Raw genomic sequence first — 16,918 nt, 5'->3', positions numbered from 1 at the left:
AGGGCACCAGATCTCATAACAGATGGATGTGAGTCACCATATGGTTACTGGGAATTGAACTCAGGACCTCTGGAAGAACAGCCAGTGTTCTTAGCTTCTGAGCCATGTCTCCAGTCCGTTTGTATTTTCTTTATTGTTTCTGTTTTAATTGTCAAGTATTGAACCATTTCCTTCACCTGTTTGATTGTTTTTTCTTGGCTTTCTTTAAAGGATTTATTGACTATATGTTAGCATACATACATACATACATACATACATACATACATACATACATACATACTCGGTTTTCTTTCTTTCTGCAGACACATATTCCTAAGTATATTTTCTTAGGTGAGTATTATAAGACTGTATGTTTTTGGTGATTCATTGAGCCCATCAAACATTATTTTCAAAGAAGTGTGTTATTTTCTTGATTAAGATTGAGTTGGTAGTACCCATCTCATTGTGGGTAGAGCCATCCCTGGACAGGTGGTCTGGGTTATGTAAGAAAACATGCTGAACAAGCCAGCAAGCAGTATTCCTTCATAGCTTCTCCAGCTCCTACCTTCATTTTCCTCCCTTGAGTTCCTCCCCTTTGTTCCTTCAGCTGTAAGATGAAGTAAAGCCTTTCCTCTCCAAATGCTTTTGCTTAATGTGTTTATAGCACCAGTAGGAATTAGATTAGGACATGGTATTTCCTTTTTCTCTCCAAATAAAGAAAAGCATGACAAGGTTTATATTTGTAATGCATTTTATTTCATTTATTTTATGTGTATGCGTTTTTGCTTGTGTGTATATATCTACATCACATATGTGTCTGGTATCATTGGAGGCCAGGAAATGGTGTTGGTTACCCTGTGACTAGAGATATAGATGACTATGAGCAGCCATTTGGATATTTGGAATCATTATGGGTCCTCTAGAAGAACACCCAGTGCTCTTGACCACTGAGTGATCTCTGCAGCCAAATGTTTTGTTTTGTTTCGTTTCTTTTAGAGTGTTTCCATTATCCCAGTAATTGTCACAGTCATCCTGTGGGGTATATCATCATAAAGAAAGGTTCAGTTGGTCACAGCCATTCTCACAAGTCTTAGCTTCTTATTAGTAGGCTGACACCCCCCTCCCCAAAGTGCTTCCTACACTCTAGCTGGAAGGACAGGTTTGAAATAGCCTGAAAATCTGTTCATATACCAGGAATAACAGTTAGCTTCAAGTGTTACTTTACCCTTGTTATGTATAACTTGAGAACATGAACTTTTCTTATTTGTGACTTTGACTAGTGCCTTTTGGCAATGAATTTTTTTCTTATAATTATCATTGAGTACTATATAATCAGGTTTAGAATAATATACTAAAATATATATTACATATCTGTAGACAGAAGCAGTTTTTACTTTTGTATCCTTTTGCATGGGCTTTATATATGCATGTGCACACAGAGAAATGGAGGAGTAAGTAGAGTAGGTCAGGATATATGTACTGGGTTGCCTTCATCTTTTAAAAAAAGTTAAATGAGTCATAGAAGACCAGATTATTTCTTATGAGCCAATATGTCCTTTCTCTATCTGACTGGGTAATTCACTGGTAGTAATTCATTAGAGAGGATCTCACAGTTCATAAAATTCTGAAATGTTGTGAGAATCCCATTAAGAAATAGAGGAAAATGAAAAGTTCAATTCAAAGGCCATGCCTGTAATAAGATATAGTCCAGTATCTGAGAATCATCAACTTTTAATTGAAATATTCACACCTTTTGACTGATAAGTTAATAATAGGACCATGGTGTCTTGGTTAGGGTTTCTGTTGCTGTGATAAAGGGATAAATAGGTTTCCTAACTGACACCCACATTCAGGGGGTCTGGTTCTTCCTATGCTGGTTCCTGAGTTGTTAGTCTGGAGTCCATGAGCTCCCCTTTGTTCAGGTCAGCTGTTCCTGTGTGTTTCCCAGTCTGGTCTTGACCCCTTTGCTCATCACTCCTCGCTCTCTGCAACTGAATTTCAGAAATTCGATTCATTGTTTAGCTGTGGGTCTCTGCTTCTGCTACCATCAACTACTGGATGAAGGTTCTAGGATGGCATATAAGGTAGTCATCAATCTCATTATAGGGCAAGGGCATTTAGGATAGCCTCTTCAATATTGCTTAGGATCTTAGTTGCAACACTCCAACTTTTAAAGGTTGACACCTCTGTACTTTCATTCTGGGGGCCAAGCAAATAGCATACATACCTTTATGTGACCAAATCTATAAATAAACCACAGCAGGTACCAAGATTTGCTCATCCTGGCAAGGAGGATTTGTGACAGTACAATCTAGCATCTTCTGTGGTCTCAACTTGCTGTTCTATCATCCTCTAGTTGTGTTTGTACTTGTTATATTGGTTTTGTACCTGTCATTTCACCTTTGTTTTGTGAATCAACCTAAATTGCCCTTTCTCCTCATCCTACCCCATGTTTCAGTGACTAAACTCTACTGATCCTTCAAGTTGAATCCTATATCTTAACTCCCCTATCATCTCAAACCCTTCTTGTGGTTTGTGGCAAGTTGTGTCCCTGACACTGCTGTCTTCCCTCGTGTGCCACATGTTTCTCCATGTCTTTCCAGTGCAGGACTGTCTGCAACTTCCCAAATGTAGGAAATTAATTACAGAAAACTTAAGATAGAACAACTGAGCCATGAAAGGAGAATCATATCTGTTTCTCTGTCAACAAACTTATTCTGTATTAGCCTTCTTGTCACTTCAGTCAGTGTGAAAATAGTCCAAGTATTGGGACTATTTTGCCATCATGAATGACTCTTTAGCCTTATTTGGAATAAATGTATTCTCATATCTGAATGTGCTACTGCTACTATCACCCCTATAATGAGATTGATGACTACCTTATCTAACCCTTTTGACACAGTAGCTGAGTTCATCCCTCTGCCCTTTCCCTTTTAGTCTGCTACTTGACCTTTTCTTAGCTTTCTTGACTTTTTAAGGTGGCTATCATGAGACAAAAAGTGAGAAGATAGATGGCTTCTCATGCCTCTGATGAATAAGAATATAAATCAGCACATTAACATCATTATCCATCATCTTAATGCTTTGAAAAACCCAAAGTGCAGAAAGCTCTGGGATTACCAGAGGAATTTCCTGAATGAGAACTATTGCACAAGTATGCAGAATAGTGTCTTTTGATTGCTTGATGGTACCTTCAAAATATGTTGTTCTTAGCATAGAAATTTCTGCTTGTCACAGAAGCAGACAAGTCCTGCAGTTTACCTACTAGGAATCTCAACTTCATTGTAGCTCCCTCATCCCATTTCTATACCTGCTCTCTATTTTTAGATAAACTTAATTCTCATTGTATTCATCTACATACTTTCATGGGGTAAAGTTTGCATTCTGCTTTTCATTGTAGTCGAATTATTATAAAACTCCCTTTCCCCAATCTGTAAACTCTTGCCATAAACTTGTTGATGTTGCTAGTATCATGTTGATGTTCCTAGTATCAGCCAGCACTGCAGTACCTGTGAGTGTTTAACTTAATGAATGCTGATTAGCAGAACATAAATCTTAGCTCAGAACAAAAATAATTCTCCTACAAAACCGTTACTTACTTGGAGTGAAATGAAAGTTTGTATTCAATTTTCTGACTTAATTGTGGCATCTGTTAACACATCATAACTCAGTGTTGGATTTGGGATTGGTAGTTTGTTCTTTAATGTTTAGAAGTATCTTTGGAGAGCAAAAAGCAAAAACGGGTTTAATTAATGTTCCTTTATTATTAGGGTTTTAGGTATTTGATTAAAAACAGCAATTTTTATTAAAATATAATTAAATCATTTCCCCTTCCATATTCTTCCTCCCATCCCTCTTGTCTACTGCCTACCACCTTGCTCCCTCTCAAGTAATGTTTTCTTTTTCTTTGTAACTGTTACATTTATATACATGTGCCTAAATATATAAATAAATACAATCTGCAAAGTCATTTAATGATTTCTTACACCTGTATCGTATAGGGAACCACATATGTTTTCTTCTATATCTGTGGTGTTTCAGGTTTCATGTTTAGGTCTATAATTGACTTAGAGCCTGTTTCTGTGCAAGATGATGGTTAATGGGTATAAGTTCATTCCAGTTTGTGGGTATCCAGTTTTCCCAGCACCATTTATTAAAAAATGTTTTCTTTTCTCCTGTGTGTTTTGGGCATCTTTGTCAAATATTAGGTGGTTGCAGTTGTGTGCACTTATGTTTGGGTCTTCTCTTTTTTTTTTTTTCTATTTGTCTTCATATGTCTGTTCTTGTGTCAGTACCATGCCATTCTTATTACTATTTCTTTGTAATATATCTTGAAGTCTGGAGTGGTAATCACTCCAGTATTGAGTTTTTTGCTCAGGAGTTCTTTGACTATTCTTGGGTCTTTTGGGTTCAAAACATATTATAGGATCCCCACACCACCCCCATTTCTGTAAAGAATGAGATGGGATTTCATTGTGATTTCCTTGAATCTATCAAATAGCTTTCTGTTCAGTAGTACCAAAATTTGGCATTAAATATGTTCTACTAATCCTCGAGCACAGGATATCTTTCCATTCTCTACTATCTTTCACAGTCTCTTCAGAAAATTAAAAGTTTTCATTGTAGAGGTCTTTCACCTTCTTGGTTAGTTTTATTCCTAGTTTTCTTTGAGTTACTCTATTGTAAACGAGAGTATCTCCATTACCTCTTTCTCTGTGCGTTTGTTGGTGGTGTTGATTTTTGTATGTTTATTCAGTATCCTACCACTCAATTGAAATTACTGACAATGTCTAGAGGTTTTCTGATGGAATTTTGGGAATCTCTTGAGTATAATGTATATTTGTAAATAGGGATAGTTTGATCTATCTTTTCTAATGTGCCCCCTTAATTTCCTTTTCCTGCCTATTGTTACAGCTCGTGCTTTAAATACATATTGAAAAGGAGTTAAGATAATGAATAGATCTGTCTTATTTCTGATTTTAATGGGAGCCATTCGAGTTTTTTTCTGTTTAAGAAGATGTTATCTGTGGGTTTTCATGCATAGCCTTTTTTATGTTGAAGTTTATTCCTTCCTGTTCCACTCTCTCAGGGAACTTCTACCATGAAGGCATCAAAAAACCTCTTGGGTATTATACTGATTGCACTGACTGGTTTTTATAACAACTTGACAGAAGCTAGCATTATCTGAGAGAAGGTAACAACCCCAGTTGAAAAAATGCCTACATAAGATAAGGCTATAGGCAGACCTGTAAGGCATTTTTGTAAGTAGTCATTGATGAGGGAGGCCCCAAGCCCATTTTAAGTGGTCCCACCCCTGGGCTGGCAGTCCTGTGTTCTATTTAAAAACAAAACAAGTCGGGCATTGCTGGCGCAAGCCTTTAATCCCAGCACTTGGTAGGCAGAGCCAGGTGGATCTCTGTGAGTTCCAGGCCAGCCTGGTCTCCAGAGCGAGTGCCAGGATAGGCTCCAAAGCCACAGAGAAATTCTCGAAAAACAAAACAACAAAAACCTAGGGTGCTGGCACATGACTTTAATTCCAGCATTTGGGAGGCAGAGCCAGGGGGAATCTTTGTGAGTTAAAAACTAGCCTGATCTACAGAGCTAGTTCCAAGACAGACTCCAAAGCCACAGAGAAACCCTGCCTCAAAATACAAAAGCAAAACAAGCCAGGCGTTGGTGGTGCATGCCATTAATTCCAGCAGAAGAGGGTGGATCTCTGTGAGATCGAGGCCAGCCTGGTCTCCAGAGCGAATGCCAGGATAGGCTCCAAAGCTACACAGAGAAATCGTGCCTCGAAAAACCAAATAAATAAATAAATAAATAAATAAATAAATAAATAAATAAAATACAGTGTGAGAAAGCTATGAGGAACAAGCTGAGAAGCAGCACTCATCTATGGCCTTATCGTCAGTTCCTGCTTCCAGGTTTTTGCCTTTGGTCATTGTGTTTGGTCACAGCAATAGAAAGCTAACTAACACAGTAGTATTGTCTTTGAAGATTTCCTCTGTTTCCAATTTTCTTTTTTAATAATTTGAGAAGGATTGGCTGTAGACCTTCATTGAAAGTTTGGTAGAATTCTGCCATGAATCCATCTATCCCTAGACATTTTTTTGTTAGAAGATTATTTTTATTGCTATTTCAATCTCTTAATTTACTACGGGTCTCTCACTTTGTTGACGTCTTTGCTTAATTTTTATTTATTTATTTATTAGTTCAAGTTAGGGAACAAGCTTGTTTCACATGTAAATCCCTTCTTCCTCTCCCTACCCTCACCTCCTTCCCTCCTTCCCCACCCCTAACCTACCCCCCACCCCCTCCATCCACCACTCCCCAGGCATGGTAGGGCCCTCAACAGTGTCCTCCAAGTCTTCCTGTACTGGGCCTGGGCCCTTCCCCATGTGTCCAGGGCCAGAGTGTATCCCTTCATGTGGGATGGGCTCTCAAAGTCCCTTCTTGCACCAGGGAAAAATACTAATCCACTACCAGAGGCTCCCAGGAGTGCAGAGGCCTCCTTATTGACATCCATGTTCAGGGGTCTGGATCAGTCTTGTCCTGGCCTCCCAGATAGGATCTGGGGTCGATGTGCTCTCCCTTGTTCAGGCCAACTGTTCCTGTGGGTTTCTTCAACCTGGTACAGACCCCTTCGCTCTTCATTCCTCCCTCTCTTCAACTAAATTCCAGATTTCAGCTGAGTTTATATCTCTGGATGTCTGTCTCTGCTTCCATCAGCCACTGGATGAGGGCTCTAGGATGGCATAAAGAGAAGTCATTAATCTCATTTTAGGGGAAAGGCTTTTGGGTTATCCTCTCCACCATGACCTGCATTGTCAGATCGTGTCATCCTTGTAGGTCTCTGGAGATCTCCCTAGTTCCAGATCTCTTCTCAGACCTATAGTGGCTCCCTCTGATATGGTATCTCTCATCCTGCTCTCTCTCCTCTATTCTCCCCCCAACTCAATATTTCTGCTCCTCCATTTCCTCTCCTCTATTCCTCTTCTCTTGTTCTTATTGTGTCTGCTACCTCTCCCCTACCCTCATGCTACCAATTAGTTCAGGAGTTCATGCCACTTCCATTCCTGGGGACCATTTATCCCTTAGAGTCCTTCATATTTTCCTAGTTTCTTTGGTGAAGAGGATTATAGGCTGGTAATCCTTTGCTCTATGTCTAAAATTCATATATGAGTGAGTACATACCATGTTTGTTACCTCACTCAGGATGGTTTCTTCTAGTTCCAACCATTTGCCTGCCTTCAAGATTCCATTGCTTTTTTTCTGCTGAGTAGTACTCCATTGTAAAAATGTACCACATTTTCTCAGTCCATTCTTCAGTTGAGGGGCATCTAGGTTGTTTCCAGGTTCTGGCATCACAAACAATGCTGCTATGAACATGGTTGAACATATGTCCTTGTTGTATGAACATGCACTATTTGGGTATATACCCAAAAGAGGAATGGCTGGATCTTGAGGTAGACTGATTGCCATTTTTCTGAACAACAGCCATACTGATTTCCAGAGTGTTCTTACAAGTTCCGCACTCCCACCTTCAATGGAGGAGTGTTCCTTTTTCTCCACATCCTCTCCAGCATAGATTGTCATTGGTATGTTCTGACAGGTGTGAGGTGGTATCTCAGAGTTGTTTTGAGTTGCATTTCTCTGATGGCCAATGATTTTGAGCACTTTGTTAAGTGTCTTTCAGCCATTTCAGATTCCTCTGTTGATAATTCTCTATTTAGTTCTGCACCCCACTTTTTAATTTCATTGTTTGGTGTTTTGGTGGCTAGCTTCTTGAGTTCATTGTATATTTTGGAAATCAGTCCTCTGTCATATGTGGGATCGGTGAAGATCTTTTCCCATTCTATGGGTGGTCATTTTGTCCTACAGACTGTTTCCTTTGCCTTGCAGAAGCTTCTCAGTTTCAGGAGGTCCCATTTATTAATTGCAGACCTCAGTGTCTGTGCTACTGGCGTAATGTTCAGGAAGTGGTCTCCTGTGCCAATTTGTTCAAGGGTAATTCCTACTTTCTCTTCTAGAAGATTCAGTGTGGCTGGCTTTATGGTGAGATCTTTGATCCATTTGCACTTAAGTTTTGTGCATGGTGACAGGTATGGATCTATCTGAAATTTTCTGCATGTCTGAATCCAATTGTATCAACACCATTTGTTGAAGATGCTATCTTTTTTCCATTGTATAGATTTAGCAACTTTGTCAAAAATAAGGTATCCATAGGTGCGTGGGTCAATATCAGGGTTTTCAATTCGATTCCATTGGTCTATCAGTCTATTTTTGTGCCAATACCAAGCTGTTTTCAGAACTATGGCTCTATAGTAGAGCTTGAAGTCGGGGATGGTGATGCCTCCAGAAGATCCTTTATTGTAAAGAGTTGTTTTGGCTATCCTGGGCTTTTTATTTTTCCATATAAAGTTGAGTATTGTTCTTTCAATGTCTGTGAAAAACTGTGTTGGGATTTTGATGGGGATTGCATTGAATCTGTAGATTGCTTTTGGCAGGATTGCCATTTTTACTATGTTAATTCTACCTATCCAAGAGCATGGGAGATCTTTCCATTTTCTGGTATCTTCTTTAATTTCTTTCTTTAAAGTCTCAAAGTTCTTATTGTACAGATCTTTCACTTTTTTGGTTAGTGTTACCCCAAGATATTTTATGTTGCTTGTGGATATTGTGAAAGGTGATGTTTCCCTGATTTCTTTCTCATTGGATTTATCATCTGTATATAGTAGGGCTACTGATTTTTTTGAGTTAATTTTGTATCCTGCTACCTTGCTGAAGGTGTTTATCAGCCGTAGGAGTTCCCTGGTAGAGTTTTTCGGGTCACTAATGTAGACTATCATGTCGTCTGCAAATAGTGAAAGTTTTACTTCATCCTTTCCAATTTGTATCCCTTTGATCCCCTTTTCTTGTCTTATTGCTATAGCCAGAACTTCAAGTACAATATTGAAGAGATATGGAGAGAGTGGACAGCCTTGTCTTGTTCCTGATTTTAGAGGAAACGCTTTGAGTTTCTCTCCATTTACTTTGAAGTTGGCTATTGGTTTGGTGTATATTGCGTTTATCATGTTTAGATATGTTCCTGTTATTCCTGTTATCTCCAAGATCTTTATCATGAAGGGATGTTGGATTTTGTCAAAGGCTTTTTCAGCATCTAGTGAGATGATCATGTGGTTTTTCTTTTTCAGTTTGTTTATATAGTGGATTACATTGATGGATTTTCGTATGTTGAACCATCCTTGCATCCCTGGGATGAAGCCTACTTGATCATGGTGGATGATTTTTCTGATATGTTCTTGGATTTGGTTGGCCAATATTTTATTGAGTATTTTAGCATCAATGTTCATGAGGGGATATCGGTCTATAGTTTTCTTTTTTAGTCATATCTTTGTGTGGCTTGGATATCAAAGTGATTGTAGCCTCGTAGAAAGAGTTTGGCAATATCCCATCTGCTTCTATTGTTCGGAACAGTTTGAGGAGTACTGGAATTAGCTCTTGTTTGACTTTCTGGTAGAATTCTGCAGTGAAGCCATCTGGCCTTGGACTTTTTTTGGTTGGGAGGCTTTTGATGACTGCTTCTGTTTCATTAGGGGTTATAGGTCGATTTAAACTACTTATCTGTTCTTGGTTTAATTTTGGTAAGTGATATCTACCCAGAAAACTGTCCATTTCCTTTAGATTTTCAAATTTTGTGGAGTACAGGTTTTCATAGTATGACCTGAAGATTCTCTGGATTTCCTCAGTGTTCATTGTTATATCCCCATTTTCATTTCTGATTTTGTTAATTAGCATGCTCTCTCTCTCTGCCTTTTGGTTAGTTTGGATAGAGGTTTCTCTATCTTGTTGGTTTTCTCAAAGAACCAACTCTTTGTTTCATTGATTCTATGTAATGTTTTCCTAGTTTCTACTTTTGATTTCAGCCCTCAGTTTAATTATTTCCTGGTGTCTACTCCTCCTTGGTGAGTTTGCTTCTTTTTGCTCTAAAGCTTTCAGTTGTTCTGTCAATTCTCTAGTGTGACTCCAGTTTCTTCATGTGGGCACTTAGTGCTATGAACTTTCCTCTTAGCACTGCTTTCAGAGTGTCCCATAAGTTTGGGTATGTTGTGTCTACATTCTCATTAAATTCTAGGAAGTCTTTAATTTCTTTTTTTTTGTTTCTTCCTCAACCCAGGAATGGTGCAAATGGGTGTTATTCAATTTCCATGAGTTTGTAGGTTTTCTGCAATTGGTATTGCTGTTGAATTCTAGCTTTAAAGCATGATGATCTGACAAGATACAGGGGGTTATTTCAATTCTTTTGTAACTGTGGAGGTTTGCTTTGCTGCCACCTATGTGGTCAATTTTAGAGAAGGTTCCATGTGGCAATGATGAAAAGGTGTAGTCTTTTGTGTGACTACTTCCTGAATTCTTCTGTAGTAAAAATGTCTCAAAATAGCTGGTTATATTTTCTATATTTCTTACCTGAAAGTTCCTGAAGCCTGTTATGTGGAGCATCAGTGTCACTGAAAATGTGCCATAAAATATAAACTCAGTTTTTCCACCTGGATGTACAGAATCTTATAGAGGTCAGCAGTCTGTTTATAGAAGACCTTCAGTTTGCTCTGATTCATGGCTTCAATGCCTTTTTGATGAGGTATATAATGTGCATATTGACACTTAGAAGCAGAATGTGAAACATAAAAAAACAGTCCCAGGTTCCTTCCCTGGAAAAAAGTTAAAAGGGACAATCTCATGTCATCAGTGTCAGCTTTTCCCACTTGTGTTAGTTTCTGAAAGTCAGCACTTTTGTGGCCTTATTTTAAAGCATCCTTTAGTGGAACTTCTCTCCAATGCCTCATTTGACTTCTTGAATCTCTTTTATTTGATGTTGCCCATAGACTGCCTTTTCTTCCTCCACAAGGCATCACTGATATCTTAAACAATGATCTGCAATTATGGTGTTGTCTTTCTGAAGTTTCCCTGCTCGTTAATGCCTGTAGTCTTATTATCCTTAAGTTCCCTTTGTTCCTGTGGAACATGGGTATTGCCATTTAAGAATTTATGGAGCCAGGCTTGGCAGACTGGAATTAGAATTGAGACTGATGAGGAGAGTCACAATTTCAAGGCCTCCCTGCGATACAGGACAAGTTCAGAGCCTTCCTGCCCAACTTTGTGTGATGCTGTCTCAAACATATAAACAAACATGGCTGTTAGCTTGACATGGGTTGAATTCCCACTCTTGAGCTGATGGCTCTATTTAAAGGACGATATAAATCCTCTGTTGATCTCTGTCACCAAAGAGCAGTGAGTAAAGGAAGTAAATCTTAACTTTTTCCTAATGTCAGGTTCCTGAAATCATTGTCTTGATCAGAATTTCCATGGCTTTCTAACAGTTCCATTTCCTTTCATGTTGTTTCAAAACAGTGGCCAGTGACTTTTAAAAATATCAAGATAAGGAATAATGTAATACTTTGACATTGTATGGACTTTGTTTCCATTCTATGGTATACTTTCTCTTCCTATCACTTTCCTTCTTTCTCTCCTTCCCTCTTCTCTCTCCCTTTTCTCTTTATGCCTCTATACATGTATATGTTTTTAAATAAATCACCTCTTCAGTCCCTAGTATAAAATATATGATTGTACATTGAACCCTGAGTATAAAGGGAAACCAGTTCACATTTAGTGTCTAGAATCTAGTAGGACTAGTGAAAAATAAGGCTCTTCTCATGGGTGGTGGAGGGGCTTTTTTTGCAAGCTTTATCCGTCCATATCATGTTGCCACCCCCTCCTATTTCCTGAAAAAACTTAAAGATAAGAAGATACCCTTGAGAATAGGAATATACTATTTATGTTCTATAAAGTAATCCTGGCAGCCCTTGTAAGCTCAACTCAAGTTCAATGAAACAGAGGACCAGTTAGAAGGCCATTTCTATTCTGGGCAAGACAGCATGAGTAAAAGCAGTAGCAGATATAGGTAGGTAGTAAGAGCATAGAGCAAGGTTCAGCAACAGAATCCCTAAGACTGTCATTAATCAGGTGGGAGGACACAAAGGAAAGGAAATCTGTAAAAGGAGATCCATTGCACCAAATATTTAACCAAGTTATAATTTTTTTGGTATGTGAAAATTAAAGGTTGAACTTTGGGGTCATTTTGTTTGCTCTGGCTTATCAACTTGACCCTATGCTGATCCACAACCATTTCCCCCACTAGCCCTCCAGTAAACATACATAAATCTAATATTCATTGCAGCTGTTGTGATTTTTCTCTATCTCTTATGACCAATCTTCTGATAATGTTTAAGGCCTTTCTGTGAAAGTTAGTTTTTAGATTATGTTTGTTATTGTTTGCTTTCATTTTTTTCCCCAGTCATTCTTAGCTATAAATGTTCAATAAAAGCATACTGTTTGGGTATGATTTTTAAGTTTTGTCACTTTGGGAGCCATTTTTGTCTCAGTCAAGCAGCATACATTTAGATTTAGATTATTAAATGCTTGAATTCTTGTTTCCACATTGAACCATTTAGTTTTTCCATTTCCTTGGAAATGGAAAAATTCTCCCATATGTATGATGTTTGGATGTTTTCAGTATTCTCATCTAATATAAGAGTATCTGCACCTGGGTTGTAACTTAGGTGTACACAAAAGCCTGCTGTGTCCAGGTAGAGCAGAAACACCCTTGGCAGTTGATTACAAAATTGCCCAGGGTAGCCTTCCGAGGTCTATACTAGGAGAAGCAACTGAAAAATAATTTGGCTTTTCTGACCACCAGAGTATGTTCAGAGTATGTCTGGTGGGCTATGACTGTGGACGTGTATTAGTTTTAAAGTAAGAAGTTGTTATTTTTTGTTGTTGTTTTAATTTGGTTTTTGCCACAGATGCTCTTGGTAATAAGGCGTCAGAGTCTGGAGTCAGAACTTGATGTAATGCCTAGTGTGTTGCTCATCTAATAACTATTGTTCTCTGATGAATGGATATTATTCTCTGTTTTAACCCTTCAGAAATGCATCTTCTGTAGACACCGGGTTAAGAAGGTTTCTGGAGCCTGCATTCAGTGTTCCTATGGCCGCTGCCCAGCTTCATTCCATGTCACATGTGCCCATGCTGCTGGGGTACTCATGGAGCCTGATGACTGGCCTTATGTGGTAAACATCACCTGTTTCAGACATAGAGGCAACTCAATTGTGGTAAGACCTACTCTCACATTTGCTGATACTGTCTCAATTCCTTCCTGGACCCTTCATGGGTCCATACTGTAATATACTTGACACTAGAGATTGAGCGCTTCATTACATATGGTTGCAAAGAACCCTTCAATTTCTAGTGTGTACTAAACACAATGTTTAATAAGTTGAGTGGCTTCAGATGTGCAAGGCATTCTCTATGCAACTACACATTTATTTAATCTCTCCAGGAAGAAACAAATAGCAGCAATGTTATAAAGAGAGTGAGTGGGAAGAGGGCCAGGAATTTTCTTTTTTGATCTTACTCCCTAAGATGGGTAAGTGAAGACCAACATGGAGCCCCTTGAAGGGGTCAGTCTTATAGAAAATAAAGGTATGGAGAGCAATTTGTCCTATCAACATGTTCATTTGTTTTACTTAAGACTGAACTTCATCTGAATAAATAGAATTTGTTAACCTGTTCTTGGTTAGTGAAATCATTCACTGGCGCAGTGTTCTGTGGTTACATGTGCTTCTATTGAGATTGGATCAAAAAACTCCAGGGAATCTACCTCTTCCTGACCCTGGCATGTCAATTAGACGAGCTTAGATTGCTAACCATTTCATAAAAGATGATGGGGAAAAAAACACATAAGACTTTTGAGGTGATTTAGAAACTATTGCCCCACAGATCCACTTATATGTAGTATATTTGATGAAGATAATATACTAGCTTAAATGTCATACATGGCTATTTCCTTATGAAGCAAAAAAGGAAAGTTAAAGGGGTTATAATTGACTCTGACCCAGTTGTTTGAAATACAGTTGTGGTATCTTTTACTTATTTCTTCTTCTTCTTCTTCTTCTTCTTCTTCTTCTTCTTCTTCTTCTTCTTCTTCTTCTTCTTCTTCTTCTTCTCCTTCTCCTCTCCTCCTCCTCTCCTCCTCCTTCTCCTCTCCTTCTCCTTCTTCTTCTTCTTCTTCTTCTTCTTCTTCTTCTTCTTTCTCCTCCTCCTCCTCCTTCCTCCTCCTCCTCCTCCTCCTCCCTCCTCCTCCTCCTTCTTCCTCTTCTTCTTTGGGACAGGGTTTCTCTGTGTAGCTTTGGAGCCTATCCTGGCACTCGCTCTGGAGACCATGCTTGCCTGGAAATCACAGAGATCCGCCTGCTGCCTCTGCCTTCCGAGTGCTGGGATTAAAGGCGTGTGCCACCAACACCCGGCCTTACTTATTCATTCTCCAAGTAGACTTCAGTTATGAATTCTTCCTTTAAAATTTGTTAACTAACTAGAATGATTGTGATGATATATATATTTGAATGCTTTGTCTCCATTTGTTGGCTTTTTGGAGGAGGTATGTCACTGGGTATGGGCTTTTAAGGTTTCAGAAAGCCCCATGCCATTCTTAGGTCAGTCTCTCTCTCTCTCTCCTCTCTCCTCTCTCTCCTCTCTCCTCTCTCTCTCTCTCTCTCTCTCTCTCTCTCTCTCTCTCTCTCTCTCTCTCTCTCTCTCTCTCTCTCTCATAGCCATGAAAACCGTAAGATAAAATTAGGCCTGGATCCTGAACTGTTTGTTTTCTATAATAAAACCTGTACAGTTAAGTTGAAATAAAATGTAAACCTACTACTATGTCAAGGGGCTAACCATTTTTATTCATAGGTTTCTGCTTCCTTTATTTTTAAGTTCCCCCCAATATTTGCTTTATATATTTAAAAGAATAATCTTAAAAACAAATTTTGTGTGTTTAGTATCATAAATTATTTTAAATATAAAAGCTTATTCAACATTATTGAGTTTGTTGTTTGTCTTAGTTACTGTTCTATTGCTGTGAAGAAACACCTTGACCAAGGGAACTTATAAAAGAAACATTTCATTGGGGGCTTTAAGTTTCAGAGTGTTAGCCTGTGGTCATCATAGTGAAAGTATGGTATCATGCAAACAACCATGGTGCTGGAGCAGTAACTGGGAGTTTACATATGATCCACAGGCAGAAGGAAAGGGCCAGGACAGAGAAACAGAGACCAGGACAAACAGAGACTGGGCATAGTGTTGGCGTTTGAAACTTCAAAGCCCACCCCCAGTGACACACTTTCTCTACCAAGTACAAAAGAGTAATTGGGGAACAAGCATTCAAGCATGGTGGCTATTCTCATTCAAATCACCAGGCCTTCAATTTCTATTTAACTCATGTATTCAAGAACCGCGGTGTTCTTTTCCAACTCTGGGCTATATGAGACAAAGAATTGTCATAGGCCACATATTCAATATTCCAGCACCACAGCAAGTTGATCAGCAAAATAAGTCTATTTTAAGGTTCATATCAGTTGTCACAGATAAGCAAAATAAATATTCACATATAATTCTTATTATTCAGTGCCCTTTTATAAAATCTTCTAAAATTATCAGTAGGTTCAAGGTTTGCAGTTACAGTAAGAAATTGAATGTATCCAAAGTAATGGAACTTAAATGATTTTAATCGTTTTTAACTTTTAGTTAAAATACAATAGCATCACTTCTCTCCCTTTCCTTTCCTCTTTCTAGCTACTCCTATCACCCCTCTAGCCCCTTTCTCTCAAATTGATAATCTCATTTCTTTATTACTGTATGCATGTGTATATATACATTATGCTGAGTCTATTTAGTATTACTTGTGTATATGATTTCAGGATTGACCACTTGCTATTTAATAACCAGTTAGGGTCTCGTTTCTAGGGAAGATTAATTCTCTCTTTCTCAGAAATCATTGGTACCTGTAATTCTTTGTCTATGAATGGGCACTTGAAATATTTTACCCTCTTCCACATTAATATGTCTGTTGATGTTGTACTTCCTTCAGTTCTTATTTAAGCAGCCACATAGTTCCAGTATCATGGAACTGTCATGTCTAGGAGATACAATCTCATAGTGGTCCTCTGGCTGTTAGATTTTTTTCATTACCTTCTGCCCTAATGTTCCATGATTTGCAGGAGTTGTATATACTAATTAGAGCTGGGCATTCCATGATCAGTTGATGTCTGCATTTTGACCAGTTATAATGGTCTCCATTTGTTGCTAAGAGTTGATGAAGATTTAGAGCTATCTATACCTATAAAGGTAAAATACTTTTTGTTTATGAAAGTGGGTAGCAGGTTCTCCTCACTAGCCCCAAGTAGCTGGCTAGGTTTCCAGTAAAGGCATGATTTTCTTCTGTTGAACAGTTCTTAAATTCAGTTGGAGAACTGTTTGTTGTCACAAATATATGAATGCTCTTATACCTTTAGATTTCTTGCCATGCTGCCAGGCATCACAGCTGGGTCAGTCTATTAATTGTTTCTTTCTCTTGAAGTTTGGAAAGAGCCTTCTGATACTATAAAAGATTTATTTCAGGAAGGAGATTTTCAAGTCAGATCCAGCGTGGATCGTCCAAGTCCAGTGTCCCAAGTTTGTGTTGTCTTCAGCTTTAAGATGTAATCAAGGGCAACAGTAATAGAGTATATTACTCTATTACTGCTTAGGCAGTCCCTTGAACTACCCTGACCTGTGGTCCTATTGGACTACCAAAGGAAATTGTAGTCTCATGCCTGGTATTAGGGGTTTCTGTGACTCCTGTGAGGGAAATTGTCAGCCCAAGTAGGATAACTTCATTTGAAATGATTATTTGTATGTATTTGGGGAAAGCATGATTCTTTAGGCCTATTTTTAAACATCCTTAGTGTAATTTGACCTTTTCCCTCCCCACTTCTCATCAAAGCCCTCCTTTATCCCCCTTCATATCATCTGTATTCTGCTATTTTCCTTTCAAGTCCCCTCACTACCTTTT

The 16,918-nt window shown here is 38.5% G+C and overlaps 1 protein-coding gene across 3 annotated transcripts in view; it reads left to right on the top strand.

Annotated features, from left to right (window-relative positions):
* Positions 1–16,918, top strand: part of Kdm4c (lysine demethylase 4C) — a 171,734-nt gene that overhangs the window by 138,306 nt on the left and 16,510 nt on the right. For all 3 annotated transcript variants that reach the window (XM_027400227.2, XM_027400228.2, XM_027400229.1), the window contains one exon: positions 12,963–13,148. In XM_027400227.2, the coding sequence (XP_027256028.1) occupies positions 12,963–13,148 (186 nt within the window). The remainder of the gene's footprint in view (positions 1–12,962; positions 13,149–16,918) is intronic.

Source organism: Cricetulus griseus, chromosome 2 (assembly GCF_003668045.3).
Source record: "Cricetulus griseus strain 17A/GY chromosome 2, alternate assembly CriGri-PICRH-1.0, whole genome shotgun sequence".
NCBI lineage: Eukaryota > Metazoa > Chordata > Mammalia > Rodentia > Cricetidae > Cricetulus > Cricetulus griseus.
Note: the sequence above shows the minus strand (reverse complement) of the source record. Positions and strands in the feature narration are given on the sequence as shown.